Genomic DNA, 26,078 nt, shown 5'->3' with positions numbered 1-26,078 from the left:
ACTCCCGGTTCCTCACAGCAATGTATCAAAAACCCGTGCTTCTGCAGTGTCAGGAAGTTCTGGTTGGTTCTCTGGAGTTACACCCAGGAAAACACTGCTCAATGGGCACTCGAATGATTTTTAATTTTGGTTCAGTTTCTTAAAAGGCCCCAGAGAAACACAGTGGCACTGATTCTGATTTTTCTCTAAGAATTCAAACTCATGACTGCCTTGATAAATTAAAAAAAAAAAAAAGGCAATATAATTGCTTAAGACAGTGGTTGAAACTACAGAATAATAAAACTAAAGGCATTAAAATTCAAATGTACGCTCTCCCTACTTTTGGCTTAAAGCTGTATGTATGTATGTGACCTACAATTTGTTTTGTTGTTTTTTGTTTTTTTTTTTTTGTTAAACGTATAATGAGAAAAGGCTCTCACACTTTTAAGAGTAGTTCAGATAGGTTGGAACAACCATCAGAGTTCTGTCTTTAAGTGCGTATCCACTGTGGAGGAAACAATAGCAAAAGGAAACATGCTATTTACACATATTAATGTCAAGAGTTAAACATCTTCAAAGCCCAATCTAGAATAAATGATCAGTGTTCCTACTACCTGTATGGGGTCCACTATTTACTGTTTTCTTGGGAGTATCACAGAAGTGTCACAGCTGGCTCACATGTAGCAGGTCACCACCCACCTTGTGTGCTGAGATGTGTATGGGATATCTGCATTTGTTGGTGTAGGTTGTTCCAGCAGAGAAGCAATATTACTGTATCTGGGCCCAGGATGGATCCCTGAAGGAGCTCCTGCCACCAACTCTTCCCACTGCATGCATCTGTCCACAAGGCTAACTTTCTATATGTATATTTTTATATTATGTAAATTCTTAAGCAATCTGTCTTATTTAGATTATACACACCCTATATCTGACATTCTTCTAACTACTGTGTGAGCATTAAGATTCCTGTAAGAAGTAACTGCTTTTGATGGGGCCGGCGGTGTGGTGTAGAGGGTAAAGACACCACCTGCAACGCTGGCATCCCACATGGGTGCCAGTTTGAGTCCTAGCTGTTCCACTTTTGATCCAGCTCTCTGCTATGGCCTGGAAAAGCAATGGAAGATGGCCCAATTCCTTGGGTCCCTGCACCCACATGGGAAACCCAGAGGAAGCTCCTGGTTCCTGGCTTTGGATCGGCTCAGCACCACCCACTGCAATCATTTGAGGAGTGAACCAGCAGATGGAAGACCTCTCTCTCTCTCTCTCTCTGCCTCTGCCTCTCTGCCTTTCATATAAATAAATAAATCTAAAAAAAAAAAAAGTAACAGCTTTCGAAAAAACATGCCTTGCTAAGTGGGGTGACCTATATCCCACGTTAATGGGTGTTCACTTTATTTATAGGATCTTAAAACAACCACATTTTTAATGAAGTAAGGCAAATAAAGACACAGACACAGCTAAAAACTGGCAAAAAAAAAAAAAAAGGGGGGGGGGGGAGGAGAAGAAGAAGAGACTGTGCCTTCCACAGAGCTATCATAAGAGGTGGATAAAAGCGGAGAGGATGCTAGTGAATTTTCTCATAATCATCTGCTCCTGTCCGCTGGTGTTTGGGGAGTGAACCAATGGATGCCTCCTCACAAGAACTTTGCCACTTCCAATTACAGCAATGCAAAAAAAGAAATGAAACACATTTTTGAATGCAGCCTACCAATGAAGTCAAATACCTTGCAGAAGTCCAAAAGTAAAATTATCCTGGGAAAGGAAAGCAGCGAAAGATGGCCTAAGTGCCTGGGCCCTTCCTACCCACATGGGAGAACCAGGTGAAGTTCCAGGCTCCTGGCTTCCGTCTAGCTCAACCCCAGCTGTTGTAGCCATTAGGGGAGTGAATCAGTGAATGGAAGATCTCTCTTTCTTTCTCTCTCTCCTTCTCTCCCTGTCTCTTCCTCTCTCTAACTCTGCCTTTCTAATAAATATATAAATCTTAAAAAAAAAAAAAAAAAAAAAGAGGAGGAGGAGAAGGCAATGTTGAACAGTGTGAATTTTCTGATTAGGTGGAACAGAAGTCGCTGAGTGTTGAGTATTTGGGCTGGTACAGGGCTAGGGTCTAAGGGGCATGAGTTACCGGCTACAGAGCACTAAACAAACAGCAGGCCACATGGCCCCAAGTCTTCATTGTGGTGTCTTCTGGCAAGGCTGCAGACACTTCCTATTGGCAATGGGGCCGAGCTGGGCCAACCACACCCTCCAGGGAACAAAGCCAAAATGACTAAGGCCCAGCCTGTGTACATTCTAGTTGTTTCTGACTCACCCCCACATCAACTGCAGGCCTTTATTCATGCCTGTTGACATCTGACTGCTGATCATTCACAATGTCCTAGTACCACAGGGCAATTACCGTGGAATTCATCTTGACTCACTATAATTACATAATTAATTATATTTATTATAATTTCAATCAAAATTATCAACTGATTTGAGCTTAACCAACTCCTGGAAACCAGCCAATGCCCAAAGCATTTGGCTCTTGAAACTCAAATGATCCCTTCTGCTATTTACCCCAGGCTAAAATAATAAATGTTAAAACTTCAGGCAGACCTCGAGAGCTCTGGGATCCTGGGGATGCAGTTGTCCTCATCTGGAACAGTGAAAGCACTACTGAGAAAAAGCAGTAAGTGAGCCATTACTGTTCACCTCTATGGTGTTAACATTCTTATGTAGTGCTTCTGGCAAATCTTTCTCAGAGGGCCAAAAACAGCGTAAAAGGGCTACTCTACACACTCCTCTGATGTTAAATTCTCACTGTAGCACAATTAATTGGAGAGAGAAAGATGATTTATCTTCATCTGTATATTATGATGAGGAAAATCTCTTAAAATAGAAGAGGAACATGCGATAATGGGGATCTTTTTTTTTTTTTTTTTTTGATACGGAGGTGGGGGAAGAGAAAAAGGCATAGACATAAACACAGAGAGAGCTGTTATCCACTGGGTTATTCACCACATATTCACAACAGCTGTGACTAGGCTGGGGCCACAGCCAGGAGCCAGGAACTCAATCCAGGACTCCTATGTGGTGGTGGAAACCCAACTACTTGAGCCACCACCACTGCCTCCCAGGGTCTGCATTGGCAAGAAACTGGAGACAGGAGCTGGAGTGGGGATTTGAACCCCGGAACTGCAAAGTGGGGTTTGTGTATCTCAATCAATAGGCTAAACACCCAATCTAATACCAGAGGATTTTAAAGAGATCTTACTCATAATCATATCTCAAGCTCAGTAAATTAGTTTTTAATAAAAGACAGAAGAAAATACGGCTAAAATCAAGAGATTTATTTAAACACAAAGGTTATTTCCCTAGGTTTAGCTTTTAATTTGGGTTATTCAGTAAAAGCAGAGAAATATAATACAAGAGGGATTTAACTGGGGAGGATGCCTTTAAATACATTTCAAAAAATATGTTTCATTAAGTAAAAGAGCAGTAGAAGGAATTTTTTTGTGCAGAAAACAAACATAACTATTTTCTCTGTTTAGCTAATCTGTCCCTCTGAGTTTCCCAAAATTATCATCAAGACAATATCATTCAGAAACATCTCAATATCACACCCACACTCCCGGGGCCCTAGGGCCTGCCTGCAACCTCCGCCTAACCTTTGATTGGCTCAACCTTGACTTGTGCTACCATTGGCAGCAGTACACAGACATGATGCTCCAAAGACGGAAGATTGCACCAGCCAGGCACACAAGTGCTCCATGTGTTTCATCATCCTCTCAGTCTGTCTAAGATTATGACACTACTTCTCTGATGACTCCAAATACCAGGATGAACCAACAGTTAGAAATCACTAAACTACAAATCTCAGATGCTCACGGACACAGTTAAGTCCTGGTTACTCGAGCAGTCGGTACAGAAGGTGCTGTGCAGGCCATGCAGAGCGGTGGGATTAACAGAGCCTAAATGAGAGCTCACATCGTCCTTGGCACATGCAGCTCTTTCAGCATCGATCCCAGTGGCCTGCTGCAGCCTGCCTCCCCACAGGAACCCCATCTGCACCATCTTTGGATTCCATGTCAGCCTCGGATATCACAGACACTCACTAACAGTGAGAGTCGATTCCCAATTTCATAGGCTGAAAAAAAGGGCAGCCACCCTGAATGAAACGTGATATATTTTATAGGCAACAGCCTTAGAAAAACCACTGCAATTTGTATGTTCTCTTCCTGTTCACCTCCACTTGTTCTTGGAAGAACCATCCACAAAGATGAAAAATAGAAAAGACATGATAAAAAATAATAATCCAACAGGTGAAAGAATTTGTAAGGTTTTCATTTGTGTACAAACTAAGAAAAAAAAAAAACAAAAACTAAACCCATGCTATTGGACACCCTCATCTAGTGATTTTTTTTTAAGATTTATTTATTTGAAAGTCAAAGAGAGAGACAGACAGATTTTTCATCCACTGGTTCACTACCCAGAAGGTTGTAAAGACCAGGGCTGGGTCAGGCTAAACCAGGAGCCAGGAGCTTCATCCCATCTCCTACACGGGTGGCAGGGGCCCAAACACTTGGGCCATCGTCTGCTGCCCTTCTCAGGTGCATTAGGGAGCAAAATCTTAAGTGGGGCAGCTGAACTCGAACCAGCACCTTTATGGGATACAGGCATTTCAGGTGGCAACTTTACGTGCTACTCCATGACACCAGCCCAGTCTAGTGCTTTTTTTTAAAAAAAAAAAAAAAAAGATGAGCTTCTTCTGGGTCTCCCACACAAAGAGGGACCCAAGGACTTGGGCCATCTTCTACTGCCTTCCCAGGCCACAGCAGAGAGCTGTATGGAACCGGCGCCTATATGGGCTGCTGGCACTACAGGCGGCAGCTTTACCCACTATGCCACAGCACCGGCCCCACAGCCTAGTGATTTTTTTTAATCACTTTAATCTACCAAAGTGAAGCCTACCCTGTGCCTTTGAAGATTCATGGTCCAGGACTCCAGTCTATAAGGCCCATGGAATTTCATTCAAGATCAATGACAGCCCAGTCTTACCTGGACATCAAAAAATGGCAAACAAGTTTGTTCTCTCCCTAAGCCATAAGGACATACTTTTAAAAAATATACCCAGAAAAATAAAAAATTAGTAGATCTGCTATACCTGAGGGAAGGTATCTGGCAAAATAAAGAGGACTAAGCCCTGTAGAAATAACCCAACCCTGGCGATAGTCCTTGGGTCCATTTGCATATGCAGCACAGAAGTCTACTGGCTGCCTCGGTCAGTACACAGCAATGCTCAGTGTTTCCAGATGAATACTTTATTTCCACACTCACTACAACATACAGCTTCCACAATTCCTTTTAGACAGGCGTCCAGACAATACAGCCTGCCTCTGACAGTTTGGCCATTTCTAACTCAGGAGCACAAAAGTGCTTCCATATTATTTTTGAAAAACACATAGACTTAGCTTTTAATTAAATCTAGTAATTTTTTTTCTTAAGATTTATTTATTTGGGAGGTAGAGATACAGACAGTGAGAGGGAAGGACAGAGAGAAAGATCTTCCGTCCATTGGCCCACTCCCCAGATGGCCACAACGGCCGGAGCTGCGCCGATCTGAAGCCAAGAGCCAGGAGCTTCCTCCCAGTCTCCCACACAGGTGCAGGGGCCCAAGGACTTGGGCTATCTTCTACTGCTTTCTCAGGCCATACCAGAGAGCTGGATGGGAAGAAAGGCAGCCAGGACTAGAACCAGTGCCCATAAGGGATGCCGGCGCTGCAGGTGGAAGATTAATCTACTGCGCCACGGCGCCGGCCCCAATTAAATCTAGTAATCTATTCCTTCTTTATTGCATAGGTATCACTTCCACAGAATTCTACTCCCCTACAAACCCAGTGTTTTAATTACTAAAATTTCTAGTGGGACAGGCATTTGGTGTAAGTTAATCATTACTCAGGACACCTGTATCCCATTCTCAGAGGGTCTGGGTTCAAGTCCTGGCTCTGATTCTGATTTCAGATTCCTGATAAGGCACACCCTCCAAGGCAGCAGATGATGTCTCAAGTACTTGGGCCTCTGCAACCTATATGAGAGATCCAGATAGAGTTCCATGTTCCTGGCTTCAGTCTGGCCCAGCCCCAGCTGCTGTGGGCATTTGGGGATTGAACCAGCAGATGGAAGATTCTACATCTCCATCTCTCTGTATCTGTCTCTGTCTCTTTGCTCGTTTCTCTCTTTCTCCCTCATATGTCTGTGTGTCTTTCAAAAATGAATAAATTTTGAAAAAAATTTTTAAAATCTTACCCAAAAATGAAAAGGTTTATTCAGACAAATAAATAGAAAGCACACAGAAGAGGCCTGGAGTGGTTTAGGCCAATTTGTTAGCTCACTTCCAGCAGACTGTGGTCTCACGTCTAACAGATATCACACAGGGGAAAAAGATATTATGGGCAAATAAGTTTAGGAAATACTACATTAAATAAAATTAACTGTGTTTCTTTATTGCAAGACTTATCTGAATCTTTATTACCATGAAATAGTATTCTCTAAAAGGAAGGTAAAATATGTGTTCATTCCCAAGCTTATTTTACTGGAAACCACAGCTCATATATGATGAATGAGCCTTCAGCAAGAAAGCACATTTTGAGGAACATACTTTGAAGACTGCAGTAGACGTTAGAATAAGGAGCTACTGAAACCTCAATAACAAATGCTAACTCCTAAGTGGTCCAACCAGTCCACTTTTTTTACTTTTTTTTTTTTTTTTTTTTTGGCCATTCACAACATCTTTAGAACCATAGGCAGTCATCTTCAAGCACAAGCTCTTAGGAAGGAAAATGTCTGAATGAACACATCGAAGATCCAACATAAATTATTACCTTTAGACTGAAAAGTCAACCAAACTCAAACAGTTGCCATTCTACATGAAGGGGAGAATTTTCAATGCTCTAAAGTCTGTAACACTCTGTTCTGTGCATCTTTGAAGTTCAAGTTGGGTAGATACACACCTACCCAGTTTGATTATTTTTAACAATAAAAATGAAAAGGAAGACTTACCAACAGAGGCTGAATTTTTAAGAACTGACTCCTTTGGGGTTCCTTTTTCAATGCGTATCGTGGCCCACTGTTCAAAAACAAGCAGTATTAATTTAAACTGGTCAGACACAATGGAAAATATATAAACCATTCTTATACACCACTGAAATTAAAAATAAAGCCCTGAGGCCAGCATTGTGGCACAGTGGGTTAAGATGTGGCTTACAATGCAGTATCAAATCCCAGCTGCTCTGCTTCTGATCCAGCTCCCTGCTAATGTACCTAGGAAAGTAGCAGAAGATGGCCCAAGTACTTGGGTCTCTGCCACCCATGTGGGAGACCCAGATGGAGTTCCTGGCTCCTGGTTTCAGACTAGCAAAACCCAACCATTTGGAGAGTGGACCAATGGATGGAAGCTCTCCTCTATACCTGTGTTTATATCTAAGGAAGTAAAAATACATTTTTTTGGAAGGAAGAAAGGAAGGAAGGAAGGAAGGAAGGAAGGGAGGCAGGGAGGAAAGAAGGAAAGAAGGAAAGAAGAAAGGAAAGAAGGAAGGAAAGGAGGGAGGGAGGGAGGGAAGGAAGGAGGGAAGGAAGGAGGGAAGGAGGGAAGGAAGGAAGGAAGGAAGGAAGGAAGGAAGGAAAGAAAGAAGGAAAGAAGGAAGGAAGCTTGAGAGGCAGCACAAACTTAAGAGCCAGAAAGGAATCAGGAAATCACAAATTAAAGAAAATTGTGTGCAACTCGTACTTACCTACTCAGGTACAGAGAAAAATGTTATGATTAAGAGGATTTGAGAGATTCTAAGAAGTGGAAGAAAACCTCTCAGTTTGCTTTGAATGTACACACAGTATAAAGAAATATACCAAATGTGATTTTTATAATTTTTTAAATGTCTTTTTATGCATTCCCAAAATTATTTACCTTTAACATCATAGTTCAAAAACCACAAGTGAACTTTTGCAACTCAGCATTCTAAAGAATCATGAAGGGGCCGGCGCTGTGGCTACCAGATGAGGCCACTGCCTATAGTGCCGGCATCCCATATAGGTGTTGGTTCAAGCCGTGGCTGCTCCACTTCTGATCTGGCTCTCTGTTGTGGCCTGAGAAAGCAGTAGAAGGTGGCCCAAGTCCTTGGGCCCCTGAATCCATGTGGGAGACTGGGAAGAAGCTCCTGGCTCCCGGCTTCAGATCAGCAAAGCTCCAGCTGTTGTGGCCAACTGGGGAGTAAACCAGCGGATGGAAAACCTCCCTCTCTCTCTCTCTCTCTCTGCCTCTTCTCTCTCTGTGTAACTCTTTCAAGTAAATAAATAAATCTTTAAAAAATTATGAGTTGGTGTATTTCTTTTGGTTAGAAAAGAAGCAATTAAAATCAAATCTAGAGGATGAAAATTTCAGAAGCTAACAATGTCTAAAAGGACGGATTTGAGCGAGACAGAACAAAAGAAGAGGTAAAAAGCACTACAATGATTATAAACAGAAATAAGCACTAACAACATATCAAGGCAAAAACTTCCATTTTTGCTAGGTTCAGAAAGGTTTGTTAACCTGAGAGCTTATAAAAATTTTAAAAAAGATTTATTTATTTGAAAGGCAAAGTTAGAGAGAAAGAGAGACAGAGGCAGAGAAACAAAGAGATCTTCTATTTGCTGGTTCGTTCCTCAAATGGTCACAATAGCTAGCTGAATCCAGGAGTCTGGAACTCCATATGGGTCTCCCACATGGGTGCAGGGGCCCAAATCATGGGCCATTTTCCACTGCTTTCCCAGGCACATTAACAGACAGCTGGATGGGAAGTGGGGCAACCAGAACACAAACTGGCACCCATATGGGATGCCAAGGTTGCAAGTGATGGACTTAACCTGCTGCACCACGACACCAGCCTCAACAATTTTCAAATAAATGAGAAAGTAATTGATAAGAGAATAAATAACTAAAACACACTTGAAGATCAGGGAGTAAGGGCATGAATTAACAACATCAGACCCCTGCACCACCACCCCAAGAACCAAGCAGGAGCATACCATGAGCACCAGGAGTGCACCCAGCAAAGACAAGCCAAATCTCCCAGCTTCAAGTGGCAAATCACCAATGTTAACAAAACTCAGCCCAGGGACCAGCATCCCATATCAGAGCACCAGTTCCATTCCTGGTTGCTCCACTTCCAATTCAGCTTCCTGCTAATGCACCTGGGAAAGCAGCAAATGGTGGCTCCAGTGCTTGGGCTCCTGCTACCTCCCAAGTGGGAGACTCAAACGGAGTTCCTGATTCCTGGCTTCATCCAGGCCCAGTTCTGGCTATTGGGGGGCATTTGGGGAGATAACCAGGGGATGGAAAATCTCTCTCTCTCTCATCTCTCTGTCCCTCTGCCTTTCAAACAAATAAACAAATCTTAAAAAAAAAAAAAAACCTCAGTCCTAGTCTGGTTGGGTCATTCTAGATTCATACTGATTTCATGAAGGAGTTCTCAAACTCTGGACTAGGACCTGCCGTCTTTTCTCATTTGAGGTGAAGGCTATTTCTATAGTTTTTCACTTAAAGCTTTGGCATCAATTATCACTTCTAAGGAAATGAAAGATGGGATTAAAATAAGATTTTGTAAACAATCATTCATCTTGGAACTCACTTTTCTTATTGTGGGCAAGTGACTTTATGTTTTATACAAACGGTAGTTTCCTTACACTAGAACATGTATTCTATGTTTATATGACGGAAAATACTGGTATTTTCTGGCTGTTATGGGCTAGATTCTGCGCCCTCAAAAATTCATGTTGAAGGTGGATCTATCAATATCTCAGAATGTGACAACACAAGAGGGCTTTGAAAGTTTCTATGGAAATGAATATTATGGCAAAAACTATGCCTAGACTTCAAATTTTTTTGCATGAAAATAAACTTGTTTTTAAATCTCATTTTCTAAGAACTTTTTGAAAAACCCTATTTGGAGACAGGATCTTTTAAAGGCAATTAAATTATGAGGAAGCCATTACAGAGGGCCCTACTCCTATCTGACCGGTGTTTCTGGGAGAGAAAATGTGGACAGAGACACCAGGGTGTGTGTACAGAAAAGCAAGGTAGACAGTGAGAGGGAAGCACCCATACAAGCCCAGGGGAGAGGCCTCTGAATGAAAGTAAACCTACCGACACCTTGACCTTGGACTTCTAGCCTTCAAAATGAAGAAAAAATGAATGTCTGCTGTTCAGGCCCCCCAGTCTGAGGTATTTTATTGTGGCAGCCAGAGCAGATGACAGTGACACTCCTCAAATAGCGAGATATGTGACAAAGAGCTCCATGTTCTGCCACTAGCCAGGTTTCACCAACGCATAACCTCAACCCAAACGGTAGCTCCCAAGTTTGCCCTACAAAATGCAGTTATGACACACAAGATAAGCACATTTCAAGGCTGGAGAAGCAGCCATTTGATGCCAAAGGGAATTAGGTTTACTGTGCAGGGAAAATGAGATGGCACCTGTGCTCTGCAGCCAGAGGAGATGGATGCTGCAACTGCAGACCTGGCTGGAATTCACTCTGACCTGAACCTGTCTGAGCATCCATTTCATCATCTCTACAGCAGGGACAAACACCAGGGTGGTCATGAAGATTAAAGGAGGGAATCCAGTGGTACCCATCACACAGTGCACCAGAAAGCAGAAAAACAGTGGCTTCCTCCTCCCTCCCCACACCCCTCACTCTATGGAGGTACCAAAATGATCACATTTTTCCAGCTCCTCAGTCCATCTCCCAATAAATAGCTCTTACACTGTCAAGTCAGCTGTAAACACAAAGGCAGAAGATCTCTTCCAGAGCAATCGCAGAACACATCTGTCTCAAGGCAAGAGGGCTCCGATCACCAAAGCGGCTTCTAACAATCCCCACTGTCCCTCTGCCCTGCTCTCCCTGCCCTCCAAGGAAAGTCCATAGGCACTCATCAGTCAGGTTTTCTCCACTTAATTTTCACAGCCTCTAGGAGCATCCAAAGTTCACCAGGTTGTCTAAAATTCTCCAAGCAGAAATGGTCTCGAGTCTCATCTTTGAAGCTTAGATCAGAAGCTTGCAAAATTGTGACAGGGTCACCTAGACAATTACAACATCCAATTTTACACTAAAAAGAAATGACCAAAGATTAAAGATTAACTAAATAAAGGGAAAGGAGCTAAAAATGCACAAAATTGTATACAAATTCTAAAGTCATTATGTTTAATTAAGTAGCAGCTGGCCACCATCTGTAGCAAAATAAAAGTTTCTTTTAGAGGCTGTTATCCTGGCAGATTAAGAACTCAGGCTTGGGGCAGGTATTTGGCACAGCGGTTTAAGACACACCGTTGGGTAGGCCCATATTTTGTATCAGGGTGCCTGGGTTCAAGTCTTGACTCCACTTCCAATTATGGCTTCCTGCTAATGCACACCATGGGAAGCAGCAAGTGATGATGGCTCAAGGACTTGGGTCCCTGCCACCATGTGGGAGATCCAGAATGACTTTCAGTCTCCTGGCATCAGCCTGGCTCAGTTCTGGCTGTTGTAGGCATCTGGGGGATAAAAGATACCTTTCTCTCTCTCCCTATGCCTTTCAAGAAAAAATTAGTTAAAAAAAAAAAAAAGAACTTGGACTCCTGATTCACAATAAAACCCCAATTCTCCCACTGACAGCTGTGTGCCACTCCCCAAATGTCCTCTCTGACTCCTCACTCCCCAGTTTGTCAATGGAAGTAATAACAGACCCTTGTCTTACAGATTTGTTGTGGAATTAAGATAAATGCCTATTGTGTCCTTTTGGTAGCTCTATTATTCTGTATTATTATCTTCCATTGTAAATTATATGGGATAAGGCAGGTAGCTAGATTAGGTCCAGGAGCCGGAAGCCACATACCCCCACCCCATGTAATCCTATCTACCTACTTGTCAATCAAATGACTCTTTCCCTAGGATATACCTCCCCTTACCTGGGACCTGCGGCCAGTACCATGTAACCATTCCCCTTTCTAAGCTCATAAGAAGCCTGGTAAAGGGAAAAGGGGAGGCTCGCTCTCCCTCTCCACGTGGATCCAGAGCAAGCAGGATATGGAAATTTCTCTTTTCCCTTCCTGGCCCACTATCCCTGAACAATGCTCGTGTGTGTGTGTGTGTGTGTGTGTGTGTGTTCCTCACCTTTTGAATAAACTTTCACTATACATTGTGTTTATACCTCTACTTAGAACATTTTTCTAATTAAGAGGCAAGAGCCTAGAGTAGGAATACAGGAATTTAGTCCTAACCGAGCCCACAACATAATGAGCCATTGACTTCTAGCGCATTTATTATTATTCCCAATCCTAGAGGTATTTCTTATACAGATGTCATAACCATATGAGAATTACCAACATGCCTTTTTTTTTCATTTGTTTCCTCTGACAGGTTACAAGACAAACATTCAATTTGCCTGAGCTTTAACAGGATAGTTCCTTTGCCCCACTTAAATGACCAATAAAGACATAAAAGTCCAATTGGCAAAGTGAGAATGGGGTATGACATGCCTTTTTTAAAAGATGTAAAACTAATTGGTGGAAAGAAGAGACAGTAAAGGAAAAGAATAATAATTAAATCAAAAAGCAAGAAGACTTGGCCTGAGTAGGTGTACTGACCCATTAAAGACATGATGAAGCCGGCACCACGGCTCACTAGGCTAATCCTCCGCCTTGCGGCGCTGGCACACCGGGTTCTAGTCCCGGTCGGGGCACCGGATTCTGTCCCGGTTGCCCCTCTTCCAGGCCAGCTCTCTGCTGTGGCCAGGGAGTGCAGTGGAGGATGGCCCAAGTGCTTGGGCCCTGCACCCCATGGGAGACCAGAAGTACCTGGCTCCTGCCATCGGATCAGTGCGGTGTGCTGGCCGCAGCGCGCCGGCCGCGGCAGCCATTGGAGGGTGAACCAACGGCAAAAAGGAAGACCTATCTCTCTCTCTCTCTCACTGTCCACTCTGCCTGTCAAAAAAAAATAAATAAATAAAATAAAGACATGATGAGAGGTTAAATCTTAGCCTCATGAGAGCAGAAAATAAATAAAACAAACAATAAAGAGTGCTCCAGTTCAGACTCCACTAAGACTTAAGTACTTACTATGTACCAAGTGCTTTCAACCCTCTTTCCTCCCTTAACCTGCACAATAAGCCATGTGGCATACTCTTATATGCACATGGAGAAACTAACGTTGCAACGTTAAGTGACCTGCCCAAGATCAGAAGGCTAGAGATTTGTAGTAATCTTTTCATGCTCCCATTTTATTCCACAAAAGTGGAGAGAAAATCAGTTCACAAACACTAAGTGTCCAGTGCCTGTATTTTCTGGTTAAATTGGATGACTTATATCTTACATGCCATTCCCTGACTTGTTTCTTCTGCATCAATAGTACGTTCTCCTTCCATTTTTATTTCTCTCTAAACCTGAACCTTATGCCAAATAGGAATCTTTTCCCTCTCTGATCCTAATCATTAAGCTTACAATTAATTTTCATGGTTGAGAGCAGTAGTTTCCAATGTTTAATCCATGCTCCTGTTGGAAAAACATAAAAACTTCACATACCCACCCCGAGATTCCAACACATACCCTCACTGTCCTCTAAATATCTCTTCAGCCAAAAGTTTTTTTTTCATAGTTTATATTCCTAAAATAATTTTCGCAATATAAAGTTACATTACTGACATACATATGCATAACAAATTATTCTATACCTCTTGAAGGTCCCTAGTTTAGAGACTCACTAAACGTATTCTAAGCCAAGTATTCAAGCCTTGTTATCAAGTAGCTTGCCATATTAGGAACTTAGGCATACATGAAGTACAGAAGAAGGCATGCAGTGGGTGTTCAATAAACAAATATTGTCTGAACTGATGAACTAAGAAGGAATCAAAGAAGACTGTTCGGTTTGATGAGTTACTTGACAAGTAACAAGTACCACAGTCAACTACTCAGAAGGTAGCCTACACATATTTCAACTTACAAATTTGAGTGTATGGTCATGAAAAAGCCTCCCACTGACAAGAAAGCTTGTAAAAGTGAATCCATAATGCATAAAACTACATGATCCCTTAAAATAGTACGTAAATCACCAAAGAAACTAGAGAAATATCCAGCTCTGGTCAACTAGCCCAAAGGATATTCTTGGGACCAGTATGTAAAGAAAAGAACCAAATCAATTTGAGAACTTAGAAAAGGAATAATGAGTCACTAAAGGGCCGGGTGTTGAATGGCATCTACAAGAGAGCAGAGCACTTGTCCAGATCTAAAGATATTCTACAACCAAATAATGGGTACAAGTTTTTAAGGGAATGACACCTATAGTTGGGAAAAGCAACCACTGCACTAACACCAGCCTAACAGAAACGTCTTTTAAACATCTAACACTCCTAGTGGAAGGATGGAAAATACTGGGTTGCTATTTCCCTCCCCTGCACCTAAAGCAACAATCACTCTGGGACCCCAACCCCCTTTCCTGATGAGCCCAGCTGCTCCCAAACACAGAAGCTCCAGGTAGTCATGACCAACAAAGCAGAGCTGACTCACGAAGTGACTCCCTATTCGAATTCCACAGCTCTTTTAAGGAAACCTCGAAATACCAAAATGGGACAGACAGGAGTGAGCACCTGGAAGTCAACATATGTGATGCAGCTTCCCTCCAGCCTCATGTGGACATTGGCTGCTGGGTGGAAAAACAGTTCAGTCATCTTAGAGTTCTGAGAAGGAGGGAACACTAGCCACAGAGACAAGTTGGACAAGGAGATAAGCTGGGAGAAGCTGTGTCAAAGGTTAGTGCAGGGTTAGAGACGAACATCTGGCTGGGGCCAGCACTGTGGCATATGTAGTTGGCTAAGCCTCCACCTGCAGTGCCAGCATCCCATGTGGGCACCTGTTCTTATCCTGGCTTCTCCTCTTCCCATCCAGCTCTCTGCTTATGGCCTGGGAAAACAGTGGAAGATGGCCCAAGTGCTTGGGCCCCTGCACCGTCATGGGAGTCCTGGAAGAAGTTCCTGGCTTCTGGCTTCAGATCAGAGTGAACCAGCAGGTGGAAGACCTCTCCGTCTCTCCCTCTCTGTAACTCTGCCTCTCAAATAAATAATCTTTAAAAACAATAAAAGAGATGAACACATAAACATCTGGGAGCTGCCCACAAGCTGAGGAAGAGCAGGTACCTTGAAAGAGTAACAAAGATGCTGGAATCATATTTTTCCTTTAATAGCAGGAGACACCCAATGGACCTTCAAAAAGTTCATGGAAATGCACATTATGAGAAAACTAGGCACAGATGTTAATAATTATTTTGTACCAAAAAAACCCTTACCTTTAATTTTGTTTTTCTGTGAACTTTTTGAAATGGGCTCATACAGCACCTAACATAGGCAGGCTCTTTTCTAGGGGTATCATGGACCCCGATCTTATAGCTGAGCATAATGAGGCACAAGAAGTGGGTGACTTCCCTAAGGTCACACACAGACAGCTGGGATTCTGGTACCTCATCTAAGAAAACCAGTATCACCTACGGGAGATTCTCAGTTCACACTCCTGTACCAAACCCTTCATTTAAACAAATCCAAACACTGAACTTATTTGAGTCCTTATCTGTAAAAGGCCCTCCCAACCTTACAGAGCTTTTGGAAACTTAATTCAAACAAACAAACAAAAAGCCCTGTGTCAGGGTAAGCTGTGGTTGCTCCTTCCTACGCCCACTTCTGTTATTGGAAATAACAGAATAGACAGAGCTGAGGTCAAAGAATACACCCTCTCAATGGCATTTCAAATGCCATCGGTCAGATAAAATTTCCATGACTCCACTAAAATAAAATCAGATGTCTTTCTGCCATCCAGCAATTGGGTTCTTATCTTCGGTGCACAGTAGAACAGGATGCCTCCCCGGACAGGATGCCTTAGTACACGAAAGGACCTCTGAAACCTGAGGTTGTAAAAACCAGGGGAGTGACAGCTGCAGGGCACGTGGGATACAGACGGTGCCAGTACCAAGGCGGTCGCATTGTTATTCTAATCGATAAAACAGGAATAATAAAACGGGGAGGAAACAGTAGGGTGGTCCAGTGATCTCAGCCCGTTTCCCTCGGGTTCTTCGGGAGAAGCTGTGGAGCTGGCTGCGCTAGTGCGGGAGCGAAGCCGAAGCACACGGGTTCCCCGACCACCGACCTTGGCCGCTGGACCCCTCGCGTCAACTGGGCTCTGCCCGCGCGAACACGGGTCCTGGCCGTAAGCCCTCAGAGTTGCGGGGCGCATCCCCCCGGGCCCTCACCTCTAAAGTTTTCACCAGGATCTTCATGTAGATCTCAGAGATGCCCAGGGACACGCCAAAGGCCGAAGGTAACAGGATGAGGCCGAGCACCAGCGTCAGCCAGGTGGACAGGATCTTCCCGGCCAGGTCTGCGCCGTCCATGGCTCGCCGCACGCGCTCGAGAGATCCGCGGTGGAGGTCCGAGCGCGACGTTGCGCGGTCCCCGGGCAGGCCAGGGAGGGCTGCGGGAGCGGAGCGCAAGCCCAGCCCCCGGAAAGTCAGTGCCGCAGCCGCCGCAGCCTCTCGGCACTCACCTCTGCGGGACAAAGAAGAGAGGAAGTAAAAAACTTTCAGGATCGCAGCAATTTCCTTCCTTCCTCCTCAGGCGCTCCTGGCCGCGCCAGTTAACTCTTCTTGCGCTACGGCCCGGGGTTAGGGCTGGAGCCCGCCGGCCAGAGGACCCGAGCAGGCGGGAGCCCAGGGACACCGCGGCGCGGGCAGAGCGCGCCAGCGCACCAGGGACGCGCCCCGCCCCGTGCCTGGTTTCCTCTGGGTGACGATTGCGACAGCTCAGCGGGTGACTCACGCGGGCGCTCCCGGAGCGAGGATCCCTGCGGGCGCCCAGCTCCGCCGCCTCCGGGCTGCGGGCTGTGCGGGTGGCTGGCTGCGTTCCGGCTTTTCAACGCGCTGCCCTCGCCCCACCTCCTCCGCCACCCAACGGGGAGCTCCCAGGTCCAGAGCCGCATCCCGCAGGACGGCCTCCCTCCTTCCCCCGCGCCACGCCTTCCCCAGCACGTCTGCTTTCTTTCTGGGGCTTTTCCATCCGCTTTCCTTCGCCCCCGGAATCAACCACTTGGACGATCTTGTTTGCGCGGGTGTATAAAAACGACTGAAAGGGCAGACGAGGGAAAGGCGGACGAGCAGCCGTTTATGTCGCATCAGAGGCTCTCACGCCTGCCTCCCCTCCGAAGCTGTGGGGCTGAATCTTGCTTCTCCAGAGAGTAGCAAGCTCCCTCCACCAGACTCTTAATCCGCTCGGCCGCCATCTGCCTGACAGACCCCTCGGCTGCTCCCTTCCATCCCCCGCAGTCTGCGCACTAACCGCACGGAGGCCCAGGCAGGAGCCCGCCTCCGCCACGCTGCGGGGCTCGGGGGTATCGGGTGCCTCTCCAATCCCCCGCCCCTCCCTTCCCAAGAAGGGCGCTGAAGGTCAATTCCCTGAAGCTGTTTGCTCCACTGCGGTTCAGCTGCTGTTGAGAATGAGCCCGAGAAGGGCTGTTGAGAACGGGAGTCAGTGAGAAACTCGGGCCTCCCAGGGTTTCCAGATCGCCGCCGAATCAGACCTCGATCTCTGCATCGGGCCAAAAATCTCCGACAGAGATCTTTCCGGGTTGTTTTCAATCTGGAAAAACAGGGAGGGCCGGCAAACTGAACTGAAGCGGTGCTAGCAGCAAATACTGCAGAGAAAAGGATCCCTGCCCAGGGTGTGCAGGAAGTGGGGAGCTGAGGAAACGAAAAGCCCCCCTCCCTTTGCAAAGAACGAAAATGTTTGTCCTCTGCACCTGCTGCCAGGTGGGTGTCACATACCACATCCCCTCCACCACACACAAGCACTGAAGGGGTCAGAATCCACTCAGCAATGCATAAGGGTCAAACTTGGTTTCCCAAAATTAAAGGTCTGTATGGGCTGCCAGTTACCAAAACAAGGAAAACGACTGCGGGAAGTGGCCCAAAGTCCTTGCTAAAAATGAGTGTTTAGCACAAAATCTCAAAGATTTTTACACATTCAGGCAAAAGTTCAGGCGAAAGTCTTGTGCTCAAGCACATTCTAGCCCTGAGTGCACACAACTGCCAGTGATTTTATTAAATTTTAAGTTATTGGGGGCCGGCGCTATGGCACAGCAGGCTAACGTCTTGGCCTGAAGCACCGGCATCTCATGTGCGCGCTGGTTCTAGTCCCGGCTGCTCCACTTCCAATCCAGCTCTCTGCTATGGCCTGGGAAAGCAGTAGAAGATGGCCCAAATCCTTGGGCCCCTGCACCCACGTGGGAGACCCGGAAGACGCTCCTGGCTTCAGGTTGGCTGTTCTGGCCAATTGGGGAGTGAATCAGTGGATGGAAGACCTCTCTCTCTTTCAAATAAATAAATCTGTAAAAAAAATGTTTAAGTTATTATCTTCAGCTGGAAAGAATCTTGCATCTACTGATTCACTCCTCAAATTCCCGCAACAGCCAGAGCTGGTCGAGGCTGAAACCAGGAGCCCAGAACCCCAGCTTGAGGGCTCCCATGTGGGTGGCAGGGGCCTAAGCACTTGAGCCATCATCTGCTTCCTCCTAGGGTGCACCAGCAGGAAGCTGGATCAGAAGCTGAGGAACTGGGACTCCCGCTGGCATTCCAACAATGACTGGAGTTTCCAAGCCACTACTTCACCTGCTGCGCCTGCCTATCTGGTGATGTTTACTGCTCACAGCCAAACTCCGTGAACTAGTTTTGGCTTGGGGGTTGCTTTCTGGAACTGCTTTGTAAAGCTCCATGCAGAGATCTAAAGGCAGCCTGGCTCAAAAGTTCTGCTTTCCACCTAAAAACACAGGAGAGCCAAGGTAAGATCCCAAGGGACACAAGGGCTCACTTTTGCAGTGACACCTGAAGGACAAGCTCCTGGCCTGTCCCCCTCCTTGTCTCCCTTTCTGTCACTCCACTACACCTTGAAGACGTGAAGCCAGTCTGATCCTCCCTTCCTGCAGTCCCAACTCCCCTCACTGACTGCATTTCCTTCCTAGGGCTGCCTTAAATCACCATTGTAGTGCTTTTAATTAAGCAGTGGAAATTTGTTCTCAGTTCTGGAGGCTAGGGTCTGAAGTCAAGGTCTCTGTCTGCAGGGTGATGCTCCCCTTAAAGGCTACCGGGAGAATCTTTCCTGGCCTCCTCCAGCCACCGGTGGCTCCCAGAGTCCCTTAGATGGTAGACATCACTCCAACCTCTTCTTCAGACTCCCTGTGGCCTCTTTCTCTTGTTACAAAGACACACATTTGCTTGGATTTAGGGCCCACCCTAATCCAAGATGGTGTTATCAGCTCCTTCATTTAATGATACTTCATCTCCAAACATCCTTATTCCAAATAAGGTCACTTTCACAGATATGGGTGCTGGGACTTGGACTTACCTTTGAAGAGGCTGCAATTCAACCCACTCTACTTGCCTGCAGCTGTGAAATCAGGGCAATACCAGCCACCTGGAGAGGGTGTTAGTAGGATTGAGAGATTATGGATTTCAACTTTATCAATTGTGCCCAGTAATGAAATTGTCCAGGATCCTGTTTTCTGTTTTGTTTTCTCTGCTGTCCTGACATAACTTTGTTTTGTTTTGTTTGAAAAGCCAGAGTTCAGACAGAGGGAAAGAGAGTGCTGGCGCACTCCCCAAATGGCCACAATGGCTATGACTGGGCCATGCTGCAGCCAGGAACCTGGAACTCCATCTGGGTCTCTCACATGGTTGGCAGGGGCCCAAGCACTTGGGTCATCTTCTGCTGCTTTTCCCAGGCACGTTAACATGGAGTCGCATGCACAGTAGAGCAGGTGGGACTCAAACCGGCACTCAAATGGGATCTAGCATCGCAGGAGGCAACTTAACCCACTATACCACAGTTCAGGCAGGCCCTGTGGCATATCCTTTAATAGTGTTACCATTCCTTTATGAAATGTCTTGATTTGAGTGGCAAATCACATGGTCTCTTTATGCTTCCATAATTCCTAATGTCCCTTCCCATCCTAAAATAACAGTCTTTGACAGAACTCACTGTGAAACCTAACTAGTTCTTCACTAGTCTGCTCTTAACCGATTGGATGTGGATTTGCAGAGCCTTAGCTCTCGAGGTCAAAGGAAATTGTAAAGGAGACTGAAGGTATGGGATTAATGTCTAGTCCACAGCTTCTAAAACTTAAATGTGGGTGGGAATCCCAGGAGTTCTTGCTAAAATGTAGATTGAGTCAGAAAGGCAGAGATAGGGCTTGAATTCTAAATTTCTAAGAAGCACCCAGGTGATGCTGGTGCTGTTGGTCTATAGATGACACTTGGAGTAGCAAACGCTTAGCAGGGGTGGGGAACCTTTTTTCTGCCAAGGGCTATTTGGATATTTATAACATCATTTGCAGGTCATACAAAATTACCAACTTAAAGATTAGCCTGCTATGGATTTGTTGAATTTTGAGTCCCATCTTTAGTTGCCTTGGCAAGGTCAAACCAAATAATTTGGCAGGCCTTGCATGGCTCCTAAGTCAGATGTTCCCTACCCATCTTAGGGCATGCACAAAGACATGAGTTTTAGGGACCATTTGGTGCAGTGGTTAAGACACTGCCTGGGATGCCCACATCCCATATTGGAGAGCTGCATTAGATTTCTAGCTCTGTTTTTAATTCAGGCTTCCTGCTAATTCCCACCCTGGGAAGAAGCAGGTGTTGGCTCAAGTACTTGGGTTCCTGACACCACATGGGAGACCCAGCTTGAGTTTTCCACATTGGCCTGGTGTTAGGAAACTGGTGCAGTTTTAGCCAGGTGGCCACATGGCCTAGCTACCTGAGTCAGGCTCCACCCCCATCCTAATGGGATTTGCTGCTCTTGCTTCCCTGCCCACCCTCAGGCAAAGCTTTAAAAGGGCCTGTTCCTGACCACATGCTCTCTTGATCCTTCTCTCCTGCGCTCTCTTGGCTTCTCGCCTCCTCTCGTCTCTCTTCTCCCTCCTCTCTGTTTCTTTCTTATACTCTCTTTCTCTCTTTTTCCTTCGCCGCCCCTTCACTCCGGTCTGTTGGGTATTCCCCAATAAACCCTTTCTCTTACTCCGGTGTTTGGTGTGTTTTGCAATGGCTAACATTAATATATAACACCTGGCCTACCCCAGTTGTTGCAAGCAACTGGGGAGTAAACCAGGAGCAGATGGAAGATCTCTGTCTCTGCCAAACAAATAAAAATAAATATATAAAAATTTTAAAAGAATGGGAGAAAGGGAAGACAAAATTTTTTAAATAGTAGGGGAGTTTTATGTTTAACTGATAACAAAAGGCCAGGAGGGGGGAAGGATTCCAGATAAGTCTCTGAGAACCACGGTAAAAATAATTGATTCTGGGGTCAGCATTGTGAAGCAATGCATTAAGCCACTGCTGATGAGACCTGCATCCCATAGTTGAGTGCCAGTTAGAGTTCTGGCTGCTCCGATTCCACGCACCTGGGAAGGCAGCAGATGACGGCCTAAGTACTTGGGCTCCTGCCACCCATGTAGTTGGAAACCTGGCTCCTTGCTTGGGACTGGTCTAAACCTAATGTTGTAGGCGTTTGAGGAGTGAACCAGCAGATGGAAGATATCTCTCTCTCTCTATTGCTCTGCCTTTCAAATAAATAAATAAATAAATGGGTCTTTTTAAACAATGATTGATTCTGAAGGGCTGGCCTCTACAGAGAGTTCATTTGTTGTTGGCATATTCTTGAAGCCCCTGCTCTGACAGTAATTGTGGCCAATATGAACAGCATTTAGGGTATAAGATATTAAACCAAAACTTTTAAGACCAAGAGATCTGTGAGATAAAAAGGCTTATTGAGCCATCATTACAGATGGTAGCCAGAATAAAGGACCAAGTCCTGGGACAAGTTCTTATAAGGCTAGACAGCAAGTGAAGAAGCCACTTCTGGACCTTGAGGTAAAAGCATTTCTTTTTTTTTTTTTTTTTTTGACAGGCAGAGTGGACAGTGAGAGAGAAAGACAGAGAGAAAGGTCTTCCTTTGCCGTTGGTTCACCCTCCAATGGCCACCACGGCCAGCGCGCATAGCGCTGATCTGATAGCAGGAGCCAGGTACTTATCCTGGTCTCCCATGGGGTGCAGGGCCCAAAGTACTTGGGCCATCCTCCACTGCCTTCCCGGGCCACAGCAAAGAGCTGGCCTGGAAGAGGAGCAACCGGAACAGAATCTGGCGCCCCGACCAGGACTAGAACCCGGTGTGCCAGCGCCGCAAGTAGGAGGATTAGCCTAGTGAGCTGGGGCGCCGGCTTAAATAAATCTTTAAAAGCTAATTAAAAACAAAACAAAATTCTCTTTGAGAACTGATGGCTTATAGCAGACGTCCCTAAGCAAGCCAGCTGGTTTGAATCAGTGACATCAAAATAGCTGATAATGTGACCTCAAGCAGACCTGCAGCTTCATATAATCCAATTTCCATCCAGAAAACCACTCCCACCATGACAGCTGATGTGCATCCTGGCAACCAGCAAAAAGACATAAAAGGACAAAAAGGGGCTCTGTGATTCTTCAGATTTACACTACCGTTTTCCTGGGGGTTAGAAGGCGTGGTGGGGGGAAACCTTAATATTCCTGCCACCTACTAGTGCGTTCGTCCTCTGACTCCTCAGCTGCCAGCAGTCAGACAAGTCCATTAGCCAGCCAGGATCCTGCTTTTCCATTCTTCCGTCGCTGAATAAAGCTGTGCTCTTGGTATGCAGTGTCAACTTCCTTACTGCCTCCGTGACACTGAACATACAAAAAGGATCCAATTTTGGAGTCCCTCCCCAGAGGGAGGGGTAACAAACAATTTTAGGGGAAGAGTAAGGTATTTTAGGGAAGGTGAATAGGCCCAAAGAACAGCATGAAGGCAAAGGCAAGTTTTCCCTTTACCTGTGAAGCTTCGCTGGAATAAAACTGAGGAAAACAAGGAAAGGGCATGATTACCTGGTGACACCACCTGGTGTGGTATCGTTCAGCATCTCACAACTCTTTTTCCAGAGGGCAGGAAGCCAAGGGGGAGTGAATGACCCCACACACAGAGACAGCTTGCAAAGAGGTTCTCTTTGGAATTTGAATGAGCCCAAGGAACAGGAAGGTCCATCCAGGTGTGTTTGCATTCCTCAGGCTTTTTTTTTTTTTTTTTTCTCTGAGATAGATAATCAGACTTCATCGTGCAGAAGAAAGGCAGTTGTGTTATTCCCTTTTGCAGTCTTAGTCTTCATGCACTTAAGAGAATTCAGAAAGGTTCTCCTGGTGCTCGGGTAGGCAGAAGCAATACAAGCTTCTCCTTTAGGTCAAATGCTTAACATGCCAAAAGAATTACCACCTTTTAGGGGGTATTCTCTGCTCTCCAACAAGAGACAGTGGATGGGGACAAAGTTCATCTGGACTCTGGGTATGAGATTTGACTTTCAGTCTCTTCGGTAATACTCCTTGGTTTATGAAACAACAGGGTGGGAGAGAGGATAAAAAGTAGTTTTATTGCCTTTTGCAGATCTGGTCTTTAGGTAAAAAAAGCAATGTTGGAAGGGCTGGCGCTGTGGTGTGCAGGTTAAGCTGCTGCTTGCCAGTTAGCACCCCATATACTGGAATGCCCTTGAGTCCTGGCTGCTCTGCTTCTAATACAGCTCCCAGATAATGGTCCTGGGAAAGCAGCAGAAGGTGGCTCAGGAGCTTGGGCCCCTGCCACCCAAGTGGGAGACCAGATGGAGTTCCTGGTTCCTGGCTTTGGCCTGGCCCAGACCTGGCTATTGCAGCTATTTGGGAAACAAACCAGCATATGGAAAATTGACCCTTCTCTCTGTCTCTCCTTCTGCGCTATTTTGCCTCTCAAACAAATAAATCATTTAAAAAAGATTTTTTAAAATTTTTAAAGGAAATGTTGGAGAAAAGCCTCTTTTAGTATTTGCTGTTTTCCAAGTAAACTGCCACCAAGATGCCATGTTTTGGGAGTGACATCCCCTGGAGTCCTTCAGATGCCACAATTTACATCAACTTCCAGTGAATTCCAACAAAATCTTCCTCAAAATTTTTCCCTGGTTTATGCAGGGTTTCTTTTTCTCTGGGTCTGCGACCACATCATAATGCTTCCCTCATACACACATGCACTCACACAGCTTCCCTCCTATCTGTCATTCAAATGCCTCAGTCCACTGGTTAGGTATTCAACATGATGACCCTACTAATTGCTGCAAATGTCTATTCCAATTTTGCATTCCAGAACAGGGGAAATAACCACAGGTTGGGATCAAAGACTCATGCATTCCACTGTTAGATGAATCTAAGCTAAAACTGCATTGATTACCTGATTTCCATAAGCTCTTGGTTTCACTAAGGCATAAGAGTAACATTTTGGGTCTCCAAGCAGTACTGTCAATTCAGAAACAGTGTGAGGAGTTAGGCTAATGGGCAGATTAGGTCTCTGTCAGAATGAAAAAAGGGACAGAGTCCCTTTAAGAGTGGGCAAAGTGCTTCTTCCCAGAGGGTTATCTTTACCAACACTTAGTTTTATCAAAAGAACAGGCTATCCCTGACTACAAATTCCAGCCCTCTGATGGGTTTTTATCCCTGCCTGTGATTGGTTGCTATCTCAGCCCTCTGGTTGTTATTCTAGATGTCTGATTGGTTGTTAATTGTTAGTCTGCTCCTCCCCTGATTGGTTAACTTCTGTATATAAAAGAGTCAGTACCCCCAGGCTTTCTAGGCAGCTCCTCCCTTGGAGACCCTTCCTGCCTGCTGCAGCTGGAGGCTTCTCTAATAAATCTCGCTTTGCTAACTGTCCCTGTCTGTGTGGAAATTCTTTAACATATGACAAGAATCAAGATCACGTTCATCATCCCATAACAGTAGTATCCAGTATTTTTGACCCAGATTTTTGAGCTTTTAATGAGATTGAAACATTTGGTAAGATTTCACTTACTAAGTAACAGTACTATCCATTTTAATACATAGTAAACAAAGGCATGAGTAAATGATATGCTGAAACCTTAAGTAATAAGAATCAGATTAAATCAAAGAGGCTTGGGGTCTTCTCTCTAGCTTTAGCCTAAAGAAAATGAAATTTAACTTTTTACATTTTTTTAAAGCACTACATTATTTAAGATTTTGTCTTTGGCTTGCTTATTAGATGTGGTGTTTCTTCCAAGGTTGGTACCCTTTTCTTCAATCATATGGTAAACTGAACAACACTTAATTCAATCTAAGTCTGTTCTAACCTAAAAGTACAAAATTAAGACATTATGAGAAATAAAATCATATTTGACATTTTTATTTTAGGCTGCAAAAACAAAAGCAAGCAACAAAAAACCTGAAATAGCCTTGATAAATGATATAAATTCATTCTTTCAAAGAAAGCAGAAGGTAGATTTTAACACAAAGAAGAGACGCTTTATTAATGGAAATTAACTTTAAACATACAGTTAAATAATATCAGTCTAACTTTTTGGAAATTCAACATTTTATTTACATCTTTATTTTGTAACTTTTATTTATTTGAAAGGGAGACATACAGACATACATCTTCCATGCACTGGTTCACTCCCCAAATGTTTGCAACAGCCCAATTGAGCCAGGCCAAAACCAGGAGTCTGGTCCAGATCTCCCATGTGGGTGGCAGAGAGCCAAGTATTTGAGCTGTCATCTGCTGCCTCCAGAGGTACACATTAGCAGGAAGCTAGAATTGAAAGTGGAGCCAGGACTAGAAAAAGCAGGTTCAGGACAGGAGAGTGCAGTGGACAAACCACTTGCTAAAGAGATGAGTGCAGGTAAAAGGGAGATATGTGCTTATCAGGCAAACGATGAGGAAATACACTGAAGGTGTTTCAGACAGGCTCATCACGGCCTAGAGGCCCGGAAGGACAAAACAGTATTATGGAATGCAGGTGCCTCCCTCATGCACAGTCATTAGGATTTGTTTCCCTGTGTTCACTCAGGGGCTGTGGCCCTGGTTCAAGTGGTCCCAGGTGCAGCTTGCAACACACCTTGGCTGGTGTCCACATCATGCTGGTGTTTCAGGGCCTCGGGGTGCAAGAGTTATGGGGCCATGGCAGTGTGCACGCACTGAGATTTCAGAGGAAA

At 45.0% G+C, this 26,078-nt stretch overlaps 1 protein-coding gene and 1 non-coding gene across 5 annotated transcripts in view; both read right to left on the bottom strand.

Annotated features, from left to right (window-relative positions):
- GPAT3 (glycerol-3-phosphate acyltransferase 3) overlaps window positions 1-26,078 on the bottom strand; it is a 108,084-nt gene that overhangs the window by 52,330 nt on the left and 29,676 nt on the right. The window contains exons 1-3 of one of the 4 annotated variants that reach the window (XM_089303114.1): window positions 17,338-17,587; window positions 16,257-16,551; window positions 7,018-7,084 (exon numbers count right to left, since the gene is read on the bottom strand). In XM_089303114.1, the coding sequence (XP_089159240.1) occupies window positions 7,018-7,084; window positions 16,257-16,397 (208 nt within the window). In that variant the 5' untranslated portion in view covers window positions 16,398-16,551; window positions 17,338-17,587. Of the gene's footprint in view, window positions 1-7,017; window positions 7,085-16,256; window positions 16,552-16,774; window positions 17,588-26,078 lie in introns of those variants that run through there. The other 3 variants (XM_002716971.6, XM_089303115.1, XM_051819585.3) reach the window with 3 other exon arrangements.
- LOC127483346 (small nucleolar RNA SNORA27) lies at window positions 12,369-12,497 on the bottom strand. The gene has a single exon (XR_007909541.1). It is a non-coding gene; the product is annotated as a small nucleolar RNA SNORA27 (small nucleolar RNA).

The sequence above is a fragment of the Oryctolagus cuniculus genome, chromosome 8 (assembly GCF_051225735.1).
Source record: "Oryctolagus cuniculus isolate XC-2025 breed Fujian yellow rabbit chromosome 8, ASM5122573v1, whole genome shotgun sequence".
NCBI lineage: Eukaryota > Metazoa > Chordata > Mammalia > Lagomorpha > Leporidae > Oryctolagus > Oryctolagus cuniculus.
Note: the sequence above shows the minus strand (reverse complement) of the source record. Positions and strands in the feature narration are given on the sequence as shown.